This window comes from Myotis daubentonii, chromosome 6 (assembly GCF_963259705.1).
Source record: "Myotis daubentonii chromosome 6, mMyoDau2.1, whole genome shotgun sequence".
In the NCBI taxonomy this organism is placed as follows: domain Eukaryota; kingdom Metazoa; phylum Chordata; class Mammalia; order Chiroptera; family Vespertilionidae; genus Myotis; species Myotis daubentonii.
The window spans coordinates 41,271,675-41,290,529 of record NC_081845.1 but is presented as its reverse complement, the minus strand read 5'-3'; the positions used below and the strand labels follow the sequence as shown (position 1 = coordinate 41,290,529).

Sequence of the window (18,855 nt, the reverse complement as noted above, 5' to 3'; positions counted from 1 at the left end):
AATCATAAATGATAGTTAATTTGGTTGTAGTTATTTATCCAACAGAAAGATAAGGCAGCAAAACTCACTGCAAAGACCACACCAACTTTCGATGACAACTGTTTTAAGCACATCTAATAAGTTTTTCTCACCATTTCTGGCTGCAGTAAATAGCAGTTTATATTTCATCTAAAGCAGGAAGTCTCTGGATGCACTGTTGCTGAGTGGTGTTTAAGTCAGCCTTTTATACTACAACGACCTTCGTCACAACCCAGAGATGTTCCACAGCCACTGAGCAAATCTGCTAAACTGGACACAACTCTGAACTTTCAGACGCGCAAGGTCTCAAATTTCAAAATAATTTGTAAGTCACTGTTACCCCAAAATATGCAGATTAGAAATATACGTTCTTGGACTATAATTTAATCAATAACAATACATAGTGAACCACGGCCTCACATTTAGACTACATTTCAAGGCAATTAAAAAAATGAATTTGGAAATCACTCTGAGGGGAAGATAAAAATCATGTTGATGAGGAAAGACACCTAAATATCATTAGAGAATTAAAAGAATTAGGAATTAACAAAATTAAAGTAAGGTGACTTTCCTGAAATCCAGACAAAAGAGAAAAACATCAAAGTTATGGGCCCAACCATGCCTCATGGGACAGTGTACATTTCAGTCCATGCAATATTGTGTTTGAAGGGGGTATCCCATAATAACAGCTACCATCCTCATTTGCATTTATCAACAGGTAAAGCATAAAGTACCAGTATATATACACAGAATATGTGGACTTCCATCAAACATATTATCATTTTCAAAGAAAAACTCGTGAGGGATTTTGTGCTAGAGCTGGTGAGCTACACATGCACCTGGGCTTGTGTTAATAACCGAATCTTCATGGGCATGAAGTTTCTTTGATATACATACTTTAAACTTAGAATTCAACAAGAGGGTAGAAAAAGTTTTTCATAATTTGAATCTACGTGCACTTTTTCAGACTGAGGAAAAGTATTTTATTTTATATATTATGATAAGAGAATTAATTGTGTGTATAAAATAAGTATACTGAAAAGCAGTGAGACTTAAAATTGTCCAGGAAATTAACAAAGGGAGTGAAAATGGATTTTAATAGCTTCGAGAGTTAATCGTGTTCCTCTCAGAACAGGGAAGTTTATCAATTTTATTTCAGAGACGCTTTTGAATTCCTTTTGTAATAGCTGTTAATCATAAAATCTCTTTAATATTAAGTGTGTCTGCAAAACTTAACTTAGAAAAACTTTTAAATGTCAAACTAATCACCGACAATGATGGCTTTTCTTCTATGGGACTCACTACGGGCTTGTAATAAAAATGAGAGAGAATGTCAGTAACAGAAGTAAAGGGTAGTCATAAACACATGGGATGTGCATTAACACATTTCTAATAGGTAGTCATTAACTCAAATTACCCAGCCTTCCCAATACAGAGACACTACAGCAATGGGGAAAGAGACATCAACCCCAACACTGTCTGATGTGCGGCTTGTATGCAAGAAATAGATATAACAGAACATTCTAGGAAAAGGTAAACCATTCAAAGTAAAGTAAATAATGTAGGTCTAGACATGACATAGCCACTACTCTTTCCAATCTACATGGTAGATATTCTGGCAGGTAAGCTTGGTTATTTAAGAATCTACTGTTTGTTTTCTTTCCTCCCTTACTGAACAATAGAGGGGTCAGGTGAGACAAGTGGTTGATTGGCAAATGCTACTCGACTATTATACCCCTTCGCCCCCCGCCCCCCCCCCCCCCCCCAGTTAGGAGCTGTTTTATGTATACACTAGTGGCCTGGTGCACAAATACATGCACATTGAAAGAAAATTAATTAGAAGAAATATTTTAATATTGCTATTCGCCTGTTCTCTATAATAGAAGTGTCAACCAAATTCACAATTGACAATGACAGATGGAAACACATGCGTGCAATTGGCGCAAGCGAGATACATATATATATTTGCTTAATTAGACCTGCTTTCTGATTTAGCTAAATTTTTTCCTGCCCAGTGAAGCACCCCAACTTCTCTTTCAGGAAACTGTCAGCAACACAGCAGTAAATCTCAACATGAAGCAGATTATTGTAGATCATGCAGGGAGAACAAAGGGTAAAATATTTAACTGCAGCAGTGTTTGACAATATTCTGTGCAGTGAGAAAACCTGAAGTTATTTTCAAGGTCCACCATTTCTTACTTCTTTTCAGTCAGGTCAAGTTTCAAAGGTTTCTAAATCTCTGTTTTCTGGCTAAGGAAAAGAAAATAGAATTCCACTGAGTCTCCCATCTACCGACTCCAGGACTTCTGTGAGGATCAAATGAGATGAGGCACGGGAAAATGCTTCACAGACATTTGGTTACACTTCACAGATATTTGGTTAAAGTGTGAAATGTTTGCACCTGGCTATAAAGCAAGTCATGTTCCTGGGCTGAAGAAACTGCAAGGAGGCTAGTCGTTGCTAAGGATAGGAAGCCGGGCGTTGCTATGTCATTACCCAGCACCCACAGCGACCATTTCTGGGCTGGGCTGTGGGCCTCATTTTGCGCCATGGAGTCTCAGCAGCATCAGCTGCGATTTGGTGGGCTGTCGCTCTGGGGTTGTGGCGGCGCCTGTGTCCCACTTTGGGGGAAGCCGAGTGTTGCTTTGTGAGCGAGTGTTGCTTTGTGAGTGCCAGGTCTGCGGTGCTGTTTCTCTGTAAATGGCCAGTGTACGTCATGGTAGCTCCTGTGTTGAATGTCTGCTCCCTGGTGATCAGTGCGCGTCATAGCGACCAGTTGGACACTTAGCATATTAGCCTGTTATATATTAGTATATAGATACAGAGCAGCACACCTCTGGCTTTACCCACACCCAGCTCTTCAGTCTGGCTTCCTGACTGTTCTGCCTTCCCAGGTGTGCTGCTGAGATGTTCCTGCTGGCAGTCTCAGGCTCAATTACTGAAGTTAAGTCAAGAGGACAATGGTGTCTTTAAAATGACACACAAACCAAACATGGGGGAAATTCTGCCACGAGCCCCCAGACTCTGTATTATATAAAAATACTGAAATAGAATGGGTTACCATGACAAAAACATCTTCCATAAGGGCCAGTGCTCTGCTCTTTGCTCCTGAGTATCACTGGGTCCCCGCACAGTAGTGGACACAAAGCAAGGACTTACTAGGTATTTGGGGAATAAATGCATGAACTGTCCTGAACCATGGAGATGGCTGCTGAGCAATTACTATTCCAAGTGAAAACCATCCAATGAGTGAGGGCAGGTGAGGCAGAGTTCCCCGAGGAACATCTGCACGTTTCTGAGCACGTATGTTCTGTAGGTGAAGCTGGGTGCACACCAGGTCCAGAAGGTCTTCTGTGCATGAACCTCAGCAGGGGAGGGTAAGAAAATTAACATTCATGAGTGCCTATGGGGAGGCAAGCATCAGGCAATGCTTTTACGTGTTAATATATGTTAATATATATAAATGTGAACAAACATGTACATATTAACTCTAAGGGTCACAAGTGAACACATTAAAATGGCTTATAGACATTTAATGAATATTAAAAATTAGGATTACCTCTGTACCAAAAAATTGGTATAATAGAATTAAGTATAATGGAATTAAGTTCACAAAATAAGATTCAGCTAGATCATCAGAGAGAGGCAGGCTATTTTCTCCCTGGTCTTTTCTAAAGGGACTGAATACATTTTCAGAATCTTCATTCTAGAGCACCCTCTGCTGGGAAAGCGCCTCAAAATGCTTGATTTCTGTGTGTGCGTGTGTGCATGTGTGTGTGCGCGCGCCACAATGCTCTACAAATCATTTTAAATAGTTTTTCTTTTCTTTTCTGTCCAAGAGAACCTTCTAAAATGACAATTTCTATCTTTCCATAATCACTGCCCTGCAACGAAAGCCTCAAGGTCACTATTAAATAACAACTGAGGCCACTGTTCTTCCAAGCCGAATGCTAGATATCTGTTGAGTGTTACCCCAGGGTCAGGAGGGTGCTGCTGGGAGGGCCGGAGAGGCGAGGCTGGTGGGAGGAGGGCAGTGGTGAGCACTTCCTGCATTTCCATGGAGAACCCATGGATGTGGCTTCCCTGGACCAAGAGGCACCGACAAGGTAGCTGGCCTCCAGTCACCTGAAAGGTCCCTGCTGAAAAGGGAGGGGGCAGGGGCAGGAGGTGCCCGAGAGGCACAACTCTCAGCGGAGCCCGACTGGGAGCAGAAGCTCAGAGGGACAAATGTAAAAACACAGAAAGGTCCACCAGAAAGTTTATAACCCGCATCAGGGAACAGCGAAGCGCAGAGGTTCCCAGAATTGAGGGAATCTCACTACTGAAGGATGCCTAAGAGCTGGTGGCCTGCTGAGCAGCCAGAATCAATCAACAAACAGCTCCCGATGAGCAAAAATCCTGCCCCCCTCTCTGCCGCCTCCTCCCTGCATCAACACTGAAGACCAAAAGCCAGGGCGAATTCCAGAGGGGAGGGAGGCATGGGGGTCCGGCCATTGCTCACGATGTCCCCACCTGTAAAACGTCATTTCCAAGTTCCAGTCTCATCACCCCCGAGTTTCTGCCTGTCCCTTCATCTTCCCTCCCTGCCAGTCCCCAAGCAACCACTGATCCGTCAACATCACTTTATACTAGTTTGCATTTTCTAGAGTTTTACATAAATGGAACCTGACACTGTGTGCTTTCTCTCCCAGCTTCTTCCACTGAGCACTAATAATTATTTTGAGATTTATCCACATGTTGTTAGGTATGTAAATAGGCCATTCCTTTTTATTGCTGAGTAGTATTCCATTGCAGAGGTATACCACAATTTGTTCACTCATGTACCTTTCAGTGGACATCTGGGTTATATCCAGTTTGGTTGCTATGACTATTCATGTCCACATCTTTGTATGGAAAAACAACCAAACAGATAAACAAACAAGGGGAAGAATTAAATAGTCCCTATCCCATGTGCTCCTCAAACCTGAGCTGGGGAGAGGGCAGCAGCATGTAAACTGGAGTTGATATCTGGTTTTAGACTGCAACGGAACTTTAGCAAAAAGTGGCCTGAAGGCCATGGGTTCTGCCAGGTGGAAGGTGGTCGTCCTGGGGAGAGATGGGTCATCAGCATCAATGGGAAGAGTAAGGCTGCCTCCTGACAGTAGCTTAGAGACTTGTCCAAGGTCACAAAGACCTGTCCAGTGCAGGAAAGCGGGAGACATCTGCGAAAGGGGAGCTGAGTCATGAGGAGACAGCAACTAGGACACAAAGGGAATTCCCCGGTGAGCCTGACTGCAACAGCCAAAGGGAGGAGGGCGGCAGCAAGCCGGAGAATCACATACACCCACACGCTCGGCCCCCGCCCGTGAGCGCCTCGCACTGCACCCACAACACCGGCACTCCACATCCCCGTGATCTCAAATCCAGCAGCTCTGTTCTCACCCCAGAAGCCTGCTGCAGGGTCTATGAGATGCTGTGATGTATCCTCCCCTCACAGACTTTCAGAGCTGAAAAGCCCCAAAGGAAACAAGGCTTGCAGGGATGAGGTGACTTGCCAATGGCCACGAGGCAGGACTAGAACAGAATTCTCCTGATTTCTGCTGCAGTACACCACCATCACTGTAACACGGGCTCTCCACTCAGAGATACTGTTAAATGTGTTCATGAAATACCAGGTTCAAAATGATGATCCTAAAAGCAACTGCCTGAAAAATAGAAGCAGCAATTGCGACACACGTATTTGGTGCATGGTTACGTAAAGGACTACTGCTTTTCTCTAGGATGTGGGTCACTAAATTAAGGCTGTTAGGAAACTGTTTGCTTCATTTCCAACCCATGTCCTGATTGCTCATCCGTACACCAATCATGGGTGACGCTGGTCTAGACAGTCAACAGCACACCAGCCTCTTGGATCCCCCGGGCTTTATCACACTCCTTTGCTAGGTATAAGAAACTCCCACATCAATATTTTTTTTTCCTTGATTTAGATTTTTCCGACCTGATACTGGATCATCAATTTAGGAGGGGCCTCAGGCTTCTGAAGGCTTATACCTACAGAACTATAGTGTTCATGTTGAAATGACAGAGAGATCCTCTATGCAGCAAGAAGGTCCTCTCAGCTCAGAATGATCACACACAGCAGGGTGAGGGAGGACAGGGACACTCACCTACGTCAGCCTGACCTGCCTAAGTCTTACAGACTTTCTCGCACTATTCACTGATTAGGGCCCTGATCCAATATCAAGTCCCTCAGGTCCCACTTTGTCCCTGTAGCACTTTTTAAAAAAAACACACAACTTCATTTATTATTTCTGTTCAGTAAAGATGCATCTCCTCACTTACTGCCATTCTTTAAACAGTCATTGCTGTCGTTTTGTGTGACCTCTTCCTCTGAGCAGAGACACAGAGCACATGGATGTTAAGAAGATACAGAGGCCGGACATACCCAGCAGGCAGTTCCAGCCACGGACTTGCATGGTAACCACCCCGGCAGGTATCCTATTTTGTCCATGCAATGGGATTGATCACTGCTTCTCAAGGTTGTGGCAAAGACTTCTTTAGTCAAGTTATGTAGAGTGAACATCTATTGAATGAATGCTAGAAGGATCACTGAACTACTTAAACCTGGTTTTCTTTTTAGTTGCCTAGCTAGCAGAATGGAATATACAGATGTTAAATGTGTATATGATGTATCGTCCCTGTTATTTTAAAAAAACTGCTGCTCATAGCAGCATTATTCATAAGAATGCTGCTGGAACAATTCACATGTCCATCGTTGAATGAATGCATCAACAAAATGTGGTGCATACACTGATGAAATATTATCCAACTTTAAAAAGGAGGGAATTCTGACATATGTTATGACATGGACAAGCCTTAATATCATGCTAAGTGACACAGCCAGACACAAAAGGACAAAGACTCTATGAAGACATTTATATGAGGCACCTAGAGTAGTCAAATACATGGAGACAGAAAGGAGGTGGTTACCAGGGATCAGAGAGGAGGTGGGTGGGGATTTATTGCTTAATGGGAACAGTTTCAATTTTGCAAGATGAAGAAACTCCTGGAGGTGAATAGTGCTGATGGTTGCACACAGTGTTAACATACCTATTGCCATATTATACATACAATGAATAAACTAGCAAGCTTTATTTTATGCATATTTATCATGACTTCAAAAAGTATTGAACAAAAACTAGTTGCTTCAACCAAGTGCTAACAAAGAGATCTGAGCAACCAGAGTTGCATGTATTCCAGTTAAACTGTTTTCTTTTACACCAATTTGCTAAAATATACTGCTATTCTGGCATTTATTTTTAGTGTTCCTGTTATTGTATCAACCAAATAATTTTACTTTGATTAAAACAGGCCTGGTTCCATGAAATTATTAGGCTGGAAGGAAGAAATTTCTCCACAACAGCATGTTTTTGAATTTATGATGAGTCCAGAAGGAATAAAACTTGATTACTAAAATATGTTATTTTAGGTTTCCCCCCAAATAAAGGTAAAGAGAAGCACATGACCTAATGTTTTTAGGTTGTTTTGATAGCAAATTTTGTCTCCCTAATTGTTACACTCAGATAAAAGTTAAAATCTATACTATTTTTTAAATAAATACATATCCAGAGTAAGCAGAAGCCTTAGGTATGAAGATAAGCTGATATAAGAAGAAAATTTAGTGGGAAAATACAAATAGAGTCAGAAGAGCCATTAAAAACAAATATGTGAGAAATATGGCAATAGTAACTATACAAGCAAAGCTTGTAGGGTAGGGAATTAGGTAGAAAAGAAAAATCCTTACGAAAGGGCAGAGTTTCAGGTAATAAAATATAGTCCTATAGATTCATTTTTAACACAGTGTATTAAAGTCTGGCAAAGTTTTTCTGTAAACCTTTGTGGGCCTTGTGGCCTTCTGTGGCCACTACTGAACTCTGGTGCTGGAGGTTGACTGTAGTCACAGACACTACGTAAACAAAGGGATGTGTTGTTCCAACAAAAATTTATTTACAAAAACTAGCAGCAGGCCAGATTTGGCCTAAGGGCAAAAGTGTGACAAGCCCTAGTCTAGAGAAACAAAATAAAGAAATAAAGGGAAAATTTGGAATAAGGTATATCAACCCACATGAACTAAAATACCACGGGTTCCTACTCTTTGCCCCAATGAACCAGAACCATGAGCAGAAGTTCAAATTTAAAATGTCCTTTTCTTACCAAATTTTTAATCATTTCTCAGAGAAGAGCTAAACGGCTCAATGAGCTAAAATGTTTCTAGTGGATTCCTCATTCCCACTTAAAAATGGAATGATAATCTACTTATATTAAAACATTCAGAATGTTTTTCTTTCTTTTTTAAAAAATCGTTACCTGAGGATATGTTTATTGATTTTAGAGAAAGAGAGACAGAGAAACGTCAATGTGAAAGAGAAACATCAATCAATTGCCTCCCATATGTGCCCTACAAGGGCATTGAACCCGCAACCTGGGTATGTGCCTGACCAGAAATCAAACCAAAACCTTTTGGTATACGGGACGATACCCCAACCAACTGACCCACCTAGCCAGGCCTGTTTTTCTTTCTTTAAAAAAATATTTCTTAGTCCCCAGAAGTCAACTCACAACAGTAAATTCTTACTCTAAGCTTTTTCAATTGATTATCAAGATACAGAATAAAATCTAGGCCAGTAACTTCAAACATGTATCACTTCAATAGAGGTTGGTTATTATCAAGATCCCTAAGGAATGTATGAACTATCTATCTATAAGATGGGAAGGAATCGCCCAGCTGGCGTGGCTCAGAGGTTGAGCGCTGATACCATGCACAAGGAGGTCCCGGTTTGATTCCTGGTCAGGGTTTCAGGCTCAATCCCCAGTAGGGAGTGTGCAGGAGGCAGCCGATCAATGATTCTCTCTCATCACTGATGTTTCTATCTCTCTCTCTGAAATCAATAAAAACACATTAAAAAAATAAAACAGGAAGATATCTAAAGAATACATATTTTAGTGTAAAAACAAGTAAACCATCTACACAAAGAGCACAACTGTGTAAAACAGGAAAACACACACTCTCTACATTCTCACTTGCATGTGAAAAGAAAATGTTTAGAAGGATACTCTCCTCACCTCTAAGGAGGATTCCGAGTTTCACAATGTTCATGTTTCACTTTACGTTATTGTGTACTTATACATTTTTTACCATAAGCATGAATAACTTTTAGTATTAAGATTTTTATGTTGTTAAAAGGTTATCATCAACTTCATTATTAAGAATAATTTTGAATGCCAATTTTTTAACAAAAAGACTAGTCCCTCAAAGGACTTCTACCATTCATAAAGGTCATCACGAAACAAAGATATTTACATATACAATCCATGAGACATGGTCTTTTTGGGTAAAATTTCACAACAGTACAATACCTCAGCTCCACCCATCCATTTGGGCTCATTAGGAAACTCAGCACACAAAATATCTTCTGACTGATCAGTCCCCAAGACATGGTAGCAGAGCTTCTGGTGGAGGTTGCTGGACGTCTCTGTGCCTGGAAGAGTTAACAATGTAGACTGAAACGCAGTGTGCAATTTTAAGGGAATCTATTCCACCCACTCTGTACTATGCTAGAATCCAAGTCACGTATCTGGTTGTAGGATATGAGGTTATTACATAAAAGTTAATCGTTTTTCTATATACCAGCAATGAGCAAACGGAATTTCAAACTAAACACACAATACCACTTACATTAGTACCCCCAAAAGGAATACCTAGGTATAAATCTAACAAAATATGTATGAGATCTAGAGGAGGAAAACTATAAAAACTTTGATGAAAGAAATCAAAGAAGAGCTAAATAAATGGGGAGATACTTCATGTTTGTGGTCAGGAAGACTCAATATTGTCAGTTCTTCTCAACTTGACCTTTAGATTAGATCCAATCCCAGTCAAAATCCCAGCAAGTTATTTTGTGGATATTGACAAACTGATTCTAAAGTTTATGTGGAGAAGCAAAAACAAAACAAAACAACAGCCAACACAATATTGGAGGACTGACATTATCTGACTTCAAGACTTACTGTAAGTAATCAAGACATTGGTGCCATTGGCAAAAACAAACAAACAGATCAATGGAATAGAGTAGACAGCCCAGAAACAGACCCACATAATATAGTCAACTGATCTTTGCTAAAAGAGCAACAGTTATACAATAGAGAAAAGATAATTTTTTTCAACAAACAGTGGATATCCATCCACATGTAAAACAATCTACACACAGACCGGACACACTTCACAAACATGGACTCAAAATGGACCACAGCCCTAACTCTACATGCAAAACTATAAATAGCCTAGAAAACAACACAGGAGAAACCTAGGTGACCGTGGGTTTGGTGGTGACTTTTTGGATACACCACCAAAGGCACAATTCATGAAAGAAAGAACTGAGAAGCTGAACTTCATTCAAAGCAGCCATGGGCAAACTACGGCCCGCGGAGCCGAAAGAGCGGAGGGTTCTCTTGCTCTCCCCTCCGCTCCTTCACCAGCAGCAGTGTTAACATGGCAACGTCGGGAAACACGGCCGCAGCTCCTTCTTCTGAGTCCAGTTTAAGAACCCATTGTGGCCCTCGAGTCAAAAAGTTTGCCCACCCCTGAATTAGAGCCATCTGCTCTGTGAAAGATACTGTCAAAGAAATGAAAAGACAAGCCACAAAGTGGGAGAAAATATTTGCAAAAAACATATCTGATAAAGGACTGTCATCCCAAATACACAGAGAATTACTAAAACTCAACAATGAGGGAAAAAACCACCTGATTAAAAAAATGGGCCAAAGACCTTAACAGACAGTAAGAGATGGCAAATAAGCATACGCAAAGATGTTCCACATCAAAGGTCATCAAGAAAACGCAAATAAAACCGAGATGTCATTACCAGAATGGCCACAATCCGAGCATGGATGACACCAAATGCTGATGAGGATGTGGAGCAATAGGAACTCTCATTCATTGCTGGTGGGAATGCAAGATGGCACAGCCACTTTGCAAGATAGTTCGGCAGTTTCTTCCAAACCTAAACATACCTCTACCACATGATGCAATAATCACACTCCTTGGTATTTACCCAAAGGAGTTGAAAACTTATTTATGTTGATGCAAAGCCCTGCACACAAATGTTTATAACGGCTTTATTCATAATTGCCAAAACTTGGAAGCAACCAAGATGTTTTAGGTGAGTGCATAAATAAACCGTGCTACATCTAGACAATAGAATATTATTAAGCACTAAAAAGAAATAAACTAACAAGCCATGAAAAGACATGGAGCAATCTTAAATGCATATGACTAAGTGAAAGAAGCCAATCTGAAAAGGGTAGATAGTCGATGTCAACTAAAGGCATTCTGGAAAAGGCAAAACTACAGAGATGGTAAGATCAGTGGTTGCCAGGATTATCAGGCAAGTGAAACTACCCTGGTATAACACCACAATGGTGGATACATATCGTTACACGTTTGTGTGAACCCCTGGAATGTACACCATAACCTGAAGTCTAATGTAAATGATTGCTCTGGGGTGATTACGATGCGTCCATGTAGGCTCATCAACTGTACCACTGTGGTGGAGACGCTGAAAATGGGGGAGGCTATGCATGTGTGGGGGCAGGGGATGTATGGGAAATCTCTGTACTTTGTGCTCAATTTTGCTGTGAACCTAAAACGGCTCTAAAAGCGAACTATTAAAAAAAAAAAGTTAAGAATCAGTTGAGTATCATCTGGAAGTAATTCACACATATCTGCTGATTTTTGAGGCTGTTGTAAGAACTATTTTTACTTTATTCTGAAAATGTACCAAGGTTTCAGAACAATGAAGAAAAAGATAATACCACTACACACAGTGCAATATTCAGATCTTATGTCATAGAAGTGTACACTTGAAAGCTCTATGATCCTATTACCCAATGTCACCCCAGCAAATTTAATGAAAAAAAAAACACCACCACCTTAGAGCACTTGGTGACTTTCCCAGGGCTTTCTGGGAACACCGGTAAGAAGTGCGCAGTCAGAACCACTCAGCGTTTCTGCACGGGCTCCAGCGCTCACTCTAAGTGGCTGCTGAGGTTCTCTGGACAAGAGGCCAGCAACTGACAGCTGGGAGGGACTGGCTTTCTTAGTTCAATCGCAATTACTATGGTTGCCACTGAAAGTGGAGGGTAACTGAAAATTTTCATGTTTTTCACAAGTTAACTTCATAACATTATTCTCTAACAAGAAATGGCCAGTTATATGCTTTTTTCATCTCCCAGAACTTGGAAATAGCCAACAATTTCTAACCCACTGGCACTCTCAATACAGACACAGAGGTCTTTCTTTAGCCAACATTCTTGATTTAAAAACCTCTTAGCTCCTCTTGTAGATCCCTGGTGAATTCAGAGAAAGGTAATGAGTACTATAATCAAAGGCAGCAGACGGTAAACATAGCCAAAAGAAATGAAAAGTGTTACAGCCTTATTCCCAATTCAACTGGGAGGGGGAGGCGGGAGACAGAAAGGAGAGTATAACTAAAGATACAGCAGGTCATGAAAAGGCAGGGGTCCTCAAACTATGGCCCACGGGCCACATGCGGCCCGCCGAAAACATTTATCCGGCCCGCCGGGTGTTTTTGCCGCCGCTGCCTGTCCTGCTTAGCAGCCAACTCGTCCCGGGCCCGCAGTGCGCATGTGTGGAATGTCTGAGGGACAGTGAACTGGCCCCCTGTTTACAAAGTTTGAGGACCTCTGTGATAAGGGGACAACATGTGCGGTAGAAAGCACTTGCCAGGCCCAGGCTCTGAAAAAGGTACCCGAGACTCTGCATCCCAGCTCCACATCTCTAACAAAGGGACCGTAAAACCCACCCGTCAAGACCAGCCAAGAAACATGAGAACGCTATACCTCGAGTGGAATATGGAGTGGCATAAAGACGCTGATGCTGACAGCCTGTACCAGCAAGGTATAGGGCACAGGACCCTTCCTGTCTGGGAAGATGAGGAGTGAAGGGGGAAAGAAAGAGGGACCACTGAACACAACAGGATCTTTGTGAAACTGAAGAGGAGAAGAATACGTGTGTATGGGAAGTTAACAAGAAGAAAAGTGTCAAGACAAATGCAGCCAGCAGGGGACTGTAACTTCTGACCAGGGGAAAAGATCAATGATGATTACAGCAGAAAAATTTTATAATCACTCAACATCATTAAATCAGTTGGTTTTATGAAAAAAATCCATCTTCTCCATGAACCCCCTGAGACACAGAACACATTTGTGAAAGACTGATTGCAATAGTGGCCTCAATTTTTCACAGTTCCCAGTATCCCCTTGAATAGGGGATGGTAAACAGAATGCAGGGAAGTGACAGTATGACAGTAGCAAGCCCAGGCATCTAAGAAGTTGTGCCTTTCAGCTCTCCCTCTTGGAATCCCGCTGAGCTGCCATGCAAATTAGCCTGCTAGAGGATGAGAGACCACATGGAGCAGAGCCGAGGCCCCAGACATGTAAAAGAGTCAAGCCTGCAGCTAACCACAGACAGACACATGATGAACTCAGCTAAGCCCAGAAGAACTGCCTGGGCAACCCATAGACTCAAGTGAAATAAATGGTCATTATTCTAAACCACTGAGGTTCGGGGTGATCTCTTATACAACAAAGTTACGTGGTACAACGTTCTTTGAGGAATCCTGGCTCTAGACCAGGGGTGGGCAAACTTTTTGACTTGAGGGCCACAATGGGTTCTTAAACTGGACCGGAGGGCCGGAACAAAAGCATGGATGGAGTGTTTGTGTGAACTAATATAAATTCAAAGTAAACATCATTACATAAAAGGGTACGGTCTTTTTTTTTTTTAGTTTTATTCATTTCAAACGGGCCGGATCCGGCCCGCAGGCCGTAGTTTGCCCACGGCTGCTCTAGACCAAGCATGTTAAACTCAAAGGCTAACACAGGCCAAATAAACACGGTTTAAGTTTATGTGGGCCGCAAAAAAAGCTTCCATTTTCATAGAAATATAGGTTTATTTAGATAGACATGCTGAACACAAAGGGCTGAAATAAATGAGTAATCATTAACATAAATAGAACATTTTAATAAAAATTAATATTTTTTCTTGAACATTAACTTACCAGGCACTGAATAACTGCACAAATTAATAAGTGTAATGCAAATAAACCTATTTTTCTTATTCTTCGAAAGCGAAATATTTCCTGTTGTACACACCAAACAAGTCAGTCCAAGACTAATAATGTGGCAATCGGTTGCTAAAATATTTGCTGCTAGTATTAGTGGAGAGAAATGGTGCGCCTGCACGTAAAGCGCGTAAGGGAAATGAATGCAACACGATTATAGTAATCTGTCATTAGCGAACGTTGTAGTTCATTATTAATAACTAGAGGCCCAGTGCACGAATTCGTGCATGAGTGGGGTCCCTCAGCCTGGCCAGCCATTAGGGCTGATCAGCCAGGGGGAGGGGCTGCAGGAGGTTGGCCACCCTGATGGGGGCTATCAGGCCAGCTGGCTGGGGCAGGGGCCGGGGTTGTGGGAGGTTGGCCGACTGGCTATGGGAGCACACTGACCACCAGGGGACAGCTCCTGTGTTGAGCACCTGCCCCCTCGTGGTCACTGCGTGTCATAGCGACTGGTTGACTGGTCGTTCAGTCACTTAGGCATATATGTGTGTGTGTGTGTGAATGTGTGTGTGTGTGTGTGTATATATATATATATATATATATATATATATGTATGTATACACACACACACATACACACACACACCACACACACATACTAGAGGCTTGGTGCACGAATTCATGCACATTGAAAGGAAATTAATTAGAAGAATGATTCATGCGGTAATTACATTACTACAAAAAATTACGTCAATAGTATATATAATATAGCATTATAAAATTAAAACATGCGTGAGATTGGTACCAGCGAGAACTTTATATGTATCACACATGTGCGAGTCAATGTTTATTTTTAAATTGCCATTGCACATCATATGTACTGGCCGGTCGGACGGTGGATGAATAAATCGTGCTGTGGTTCACATTGAATGTCAACTAAAACAACTAAATTCATGATTGACAACGACAGATCGAAACACGCATGGGATTGGTGCCAGCGAGAGCTTTACATGAATCACACAAGCGCGAGTCAATGTTTATTTTTAAATTGCCAGTGCGCATCACATGTACCTGCTGGTCAGTCAGTGGGTCGGACGGACGGACGGTCGGTCACTTAGCCTTTTATATATATAGATAGATTATGTATAACAGGATGTTGTAAAAATTAAGTTACGGAACTTTTATTAAAACATTTCTTACATACTGTTCTATTGGCTGGGCCCCAAAAATATTCGCTGTGGGCCACAAGTTAGACATGCTTGCTCTAGACCAAACTGTTAGGGATTAGTTTTTCTTTTAAAGTTATGGGAGTCACACTTCTATTTCATAAAAAAAGGTGCTTTCACCTAAGTCTTAACATACCATCACTTTTTCCATCTTGTTGGGGGTAAGAGTTGTAGAACATTCCCTTCCCATCATGGGTCCAGGCCATACAGCTGAACTTGACTCTTTCGAGCACATCTGGAAGCTCTTTAGCACCATCGACTTTCATAAACTTGATTGTCACCCAGTCGGAGCCACTGGCACTCAGACCATAGGCAAAATATTCACCGTCTTCACTGAATGCATAGCCTGTGGAACATAGGAGAAATCAAACAGTGATGGGCACACAGTGCCTGGCCCTGCTCACTGCCCTGCGCTGCCCCACAACACTCTGTCGTACACGGAGGCAGACTGTGGTAGTGAGGAACTCTGAGGGCCAAGCCCATGTCTTACAGGCATTTGCCTTATGACCTTAAGCAAGTCTTCATTTCTTCATCTCTAACATGAAGTGTTGGATTCTATGCCCACTAAGATGTTTCCATTTTTTAATTTCTATCAGTTAAAAGCAGAGCTCATCTTGGATTTTCAGCACATTTTATTTACACTCTAAAGCAGCGGTTCTCAACCTGTGGGTCGCAACCCCTTTGGCGGTCGAACGACCCTTTCACAGGGGTCGCCTAAGACCATCCTGCATATCAGATATTTACATTACACTCATAACAGTAGCAATATTACAGTTATGAAGTAGCAACGAAAATAATTTTATGGTTGGGTCACAACATGAGGAACTGTATTTAAAGGGCCGAAAGGTTGAGAACCACTGCAAAGGGAACAAGTAAGGAGCAAGGAAACTGCCTTTGGAGTAATGACTGAATTAGGACACACACCATGAAACAGAACTAAATTGGAGTCATTAGGTAATTTTGGGGATGGATTCCAAACTATCTGAGTTCATTCTTTACAACCCCGTTTTCTGAGCATTACTGGCACTCAAGGATTATTGCCCAGACCATCTGAACACCACCAGCCCAGGCAAATAAGGCCTGAGGGTTTGCAATGAAGGATCTAACACGGTCCACATACCAAAAGTGACCGTAGAAAAGGAAGAAAAGCAACACCATCTATGGACTACTCTACTGTCCAATTCTTTAGGGACAAGAGAGATCATTGTCATCACTATGGAATGTTTACTGACAAATATAGCAGCTTTCATCATTGTGAATTATCATTATGGTACAGCATTTGGTACCAGACAACAACACCAGAAATTTCCTCTTAGGATGTTTGCTGAACTTTACCTGGGGGAGGGAGGGGGGGAGGGCTTGTGGAAATTATTCTAAGAAACCCAACTATTTTCAGAGGTTTTCTACTATTTTTACATGAGACCTCTATTAATGGGAAATATGTCTAAAACTTCAAAAAGCCTACTTATTAATCACTTACAATTCCTATAAAATATCCAGGCTCATAAGTATGTAATTGCAGAAAAGAATCTAGAAGATGATGGGGAGAAAATATTCACTTTCCACTCTATATAACATTGTAGTGTTTGAATTAGCTATATAGAATTAGAAAATATTCAGAAAAATTCCAAATAAAAATTTTGATTTCAAATTATATTAATTTTATTTTTGTTAATCCTCACCCAACATAGTTTTTCCATTGATTTCTAGAGAGAGTGGAGGAGAGGGGAGAGACAGAGAGAAACATCGATATGAGAGAGGCACATCAATTGTTGCCTCCCACACGAGCCTGCAACTGAGGTGCATGCCCTTGACCAAAATTGAACCCATAAACATTCAGTCAGCAGGCTGACACTTTATCCACAGAGCCAAACCAGACAGGGTTCAAATATGTATTTTAAAAATATATATACTAGCTGTAGCTGGTTTGGCTCAGTGGACAGAGTGTCTACCTGCAGACTGAAGAGTCCTGGGTTCAATTCTGGTCAAGGGCACATGCCCAGGTTGCAGGCTTGATCCCCAGTGTGGGGGGTGCAGGAGACAGATGATCAATGATTCTCATCTTTGATGTTTCTCTCTCTCTCTCCCTCTCCCTTCCTCTCTGAAATCAATAAAAATACGTTTTTTTAAAAAAATGTATATACTATCAAAAGAACCTGAATGTTTACCTCCCATACTGTAATTTCCCTATAATACCACTGTCAAACACCCAATCCAGGTCCCATGTTGAATTTTCCTTTTCATCCATCCAGACATGAAGATGGCAACAATTCCATAAAAAAGTTACTAGAATGAATTATCAAAGTGAGAAGTGAGACTCTGTTATAATGAAGTCTTTCTGGATGAGTTGCAAGATAGACCTTTGCTAAAACTAAATGAATCCTACACAGGGTACATTATTGCACAGAACTAGTATATTAATAAGTTCATTTAACTCCAAGTTCCAATTCATGGAAGAATACTCTTATTAAGCTGGCTGGCATCTTATTACTTTCAATACCAGTTAGCAAAGAATCATCATTTACATTCACAGCCCATTTGGAGAGGAGAGGGAACCACTAAATGATTGAATGCCTTTATTTTTATTGTAAGGGCAATTTTGGTCAAGGGCATTTTTATTTTTATTCTAGGGGTCCTTGCACAGATCTGTTTAATTCCCACCTAACTGATTATAGGACTTCAGAGTTCCAACTGCTCAATTCTGTAGGACTGAACCTCCACCTGTGCTTTCTTAATAAAACAGATGAGCCAACTGCACTAAAAACCTCTATAATGCTACCAAGATGTGGTTCTCAGAGGATATAGTTATTAAACCATAGAACCACAAATTTCCTGACCCTAGGACTAGTGTTTATGGCACAAACCGGGGGTAATCGTTATGGTCTGTGGAGGAGGTTATCTTCGGGACAGGATTATTTAGGAGACATATAGCAACTGTAGGCTAAACTTACTCAGTTTTTAAACTTGCATCTTTAGAGGTCAGGGTACCAAGTTGTCCAATTTTTACAAGCTTGTATGTTTTGTTTTGTTTTGTTTTTAAATATATTTTATTGATTTTTTTACAGAGAGAAAGGAAGAGGGATAGAGAGTTAGAAACATCGATGAGAGAGAAACATCGATCAGCTGCCTCTTGCACACCCCCTCCTGGGGATGTGCCCGCAACCAAGGTACATACCCTTGACTGGAATTGAACCTGGGACCCTTCAGTCTGCAGGCTGATGCTCTATCCACTGAGCCAAACCAGTTAGGGCAAGCTTGTATGTTTTTACTTTTAATTCTAACTTACTGACAATTATCTAAATTTTAAAACTCTTAATCAGTTCCGCTCCCCTCCCCCACCAAGGAAAGGGATCTCGTAAATAGTCCTTCCTATTTTATATTTATAGTTGAAACATTCTTTGTATAGCTTAAATTTCTTATAGAAGAGGATTGTTTCTAATCACAGATAGTTCTCAGGGATATTATGGGAAATGATGAAGATACTTCAGGGTC

The 18,855-nt window shown here is 41.3% G+C and overlaps 1 protein-coding gene across 1 annotated transcript in view; it reads right to left on the bottom strand.

Annotated features, from left to right (window-relative positions):
• Positions 1–18,855, bottom strand: part of PREP (prolyl endopeptidase) — a 111,103-nt gene that overhangs the window by 66,474 nt on the left and 25,774 nt on the right. The window contains exons 5-6 of the mRNA XM_059700828.1: positions 15,500–15,709; positions 9,415–9,536 (exon numbers count right to left, since the gene is read on the bottom strand). Of these exons, the coding sequence (XP_059556811.1) occupies positions 9,415–9,536; positions 15,500–15,709 (332 nt within the window). The remainder of the gene's footprint in view (positions 1–9,414; positions 9,537–15,499; positions 15,710–18,855) is intronic.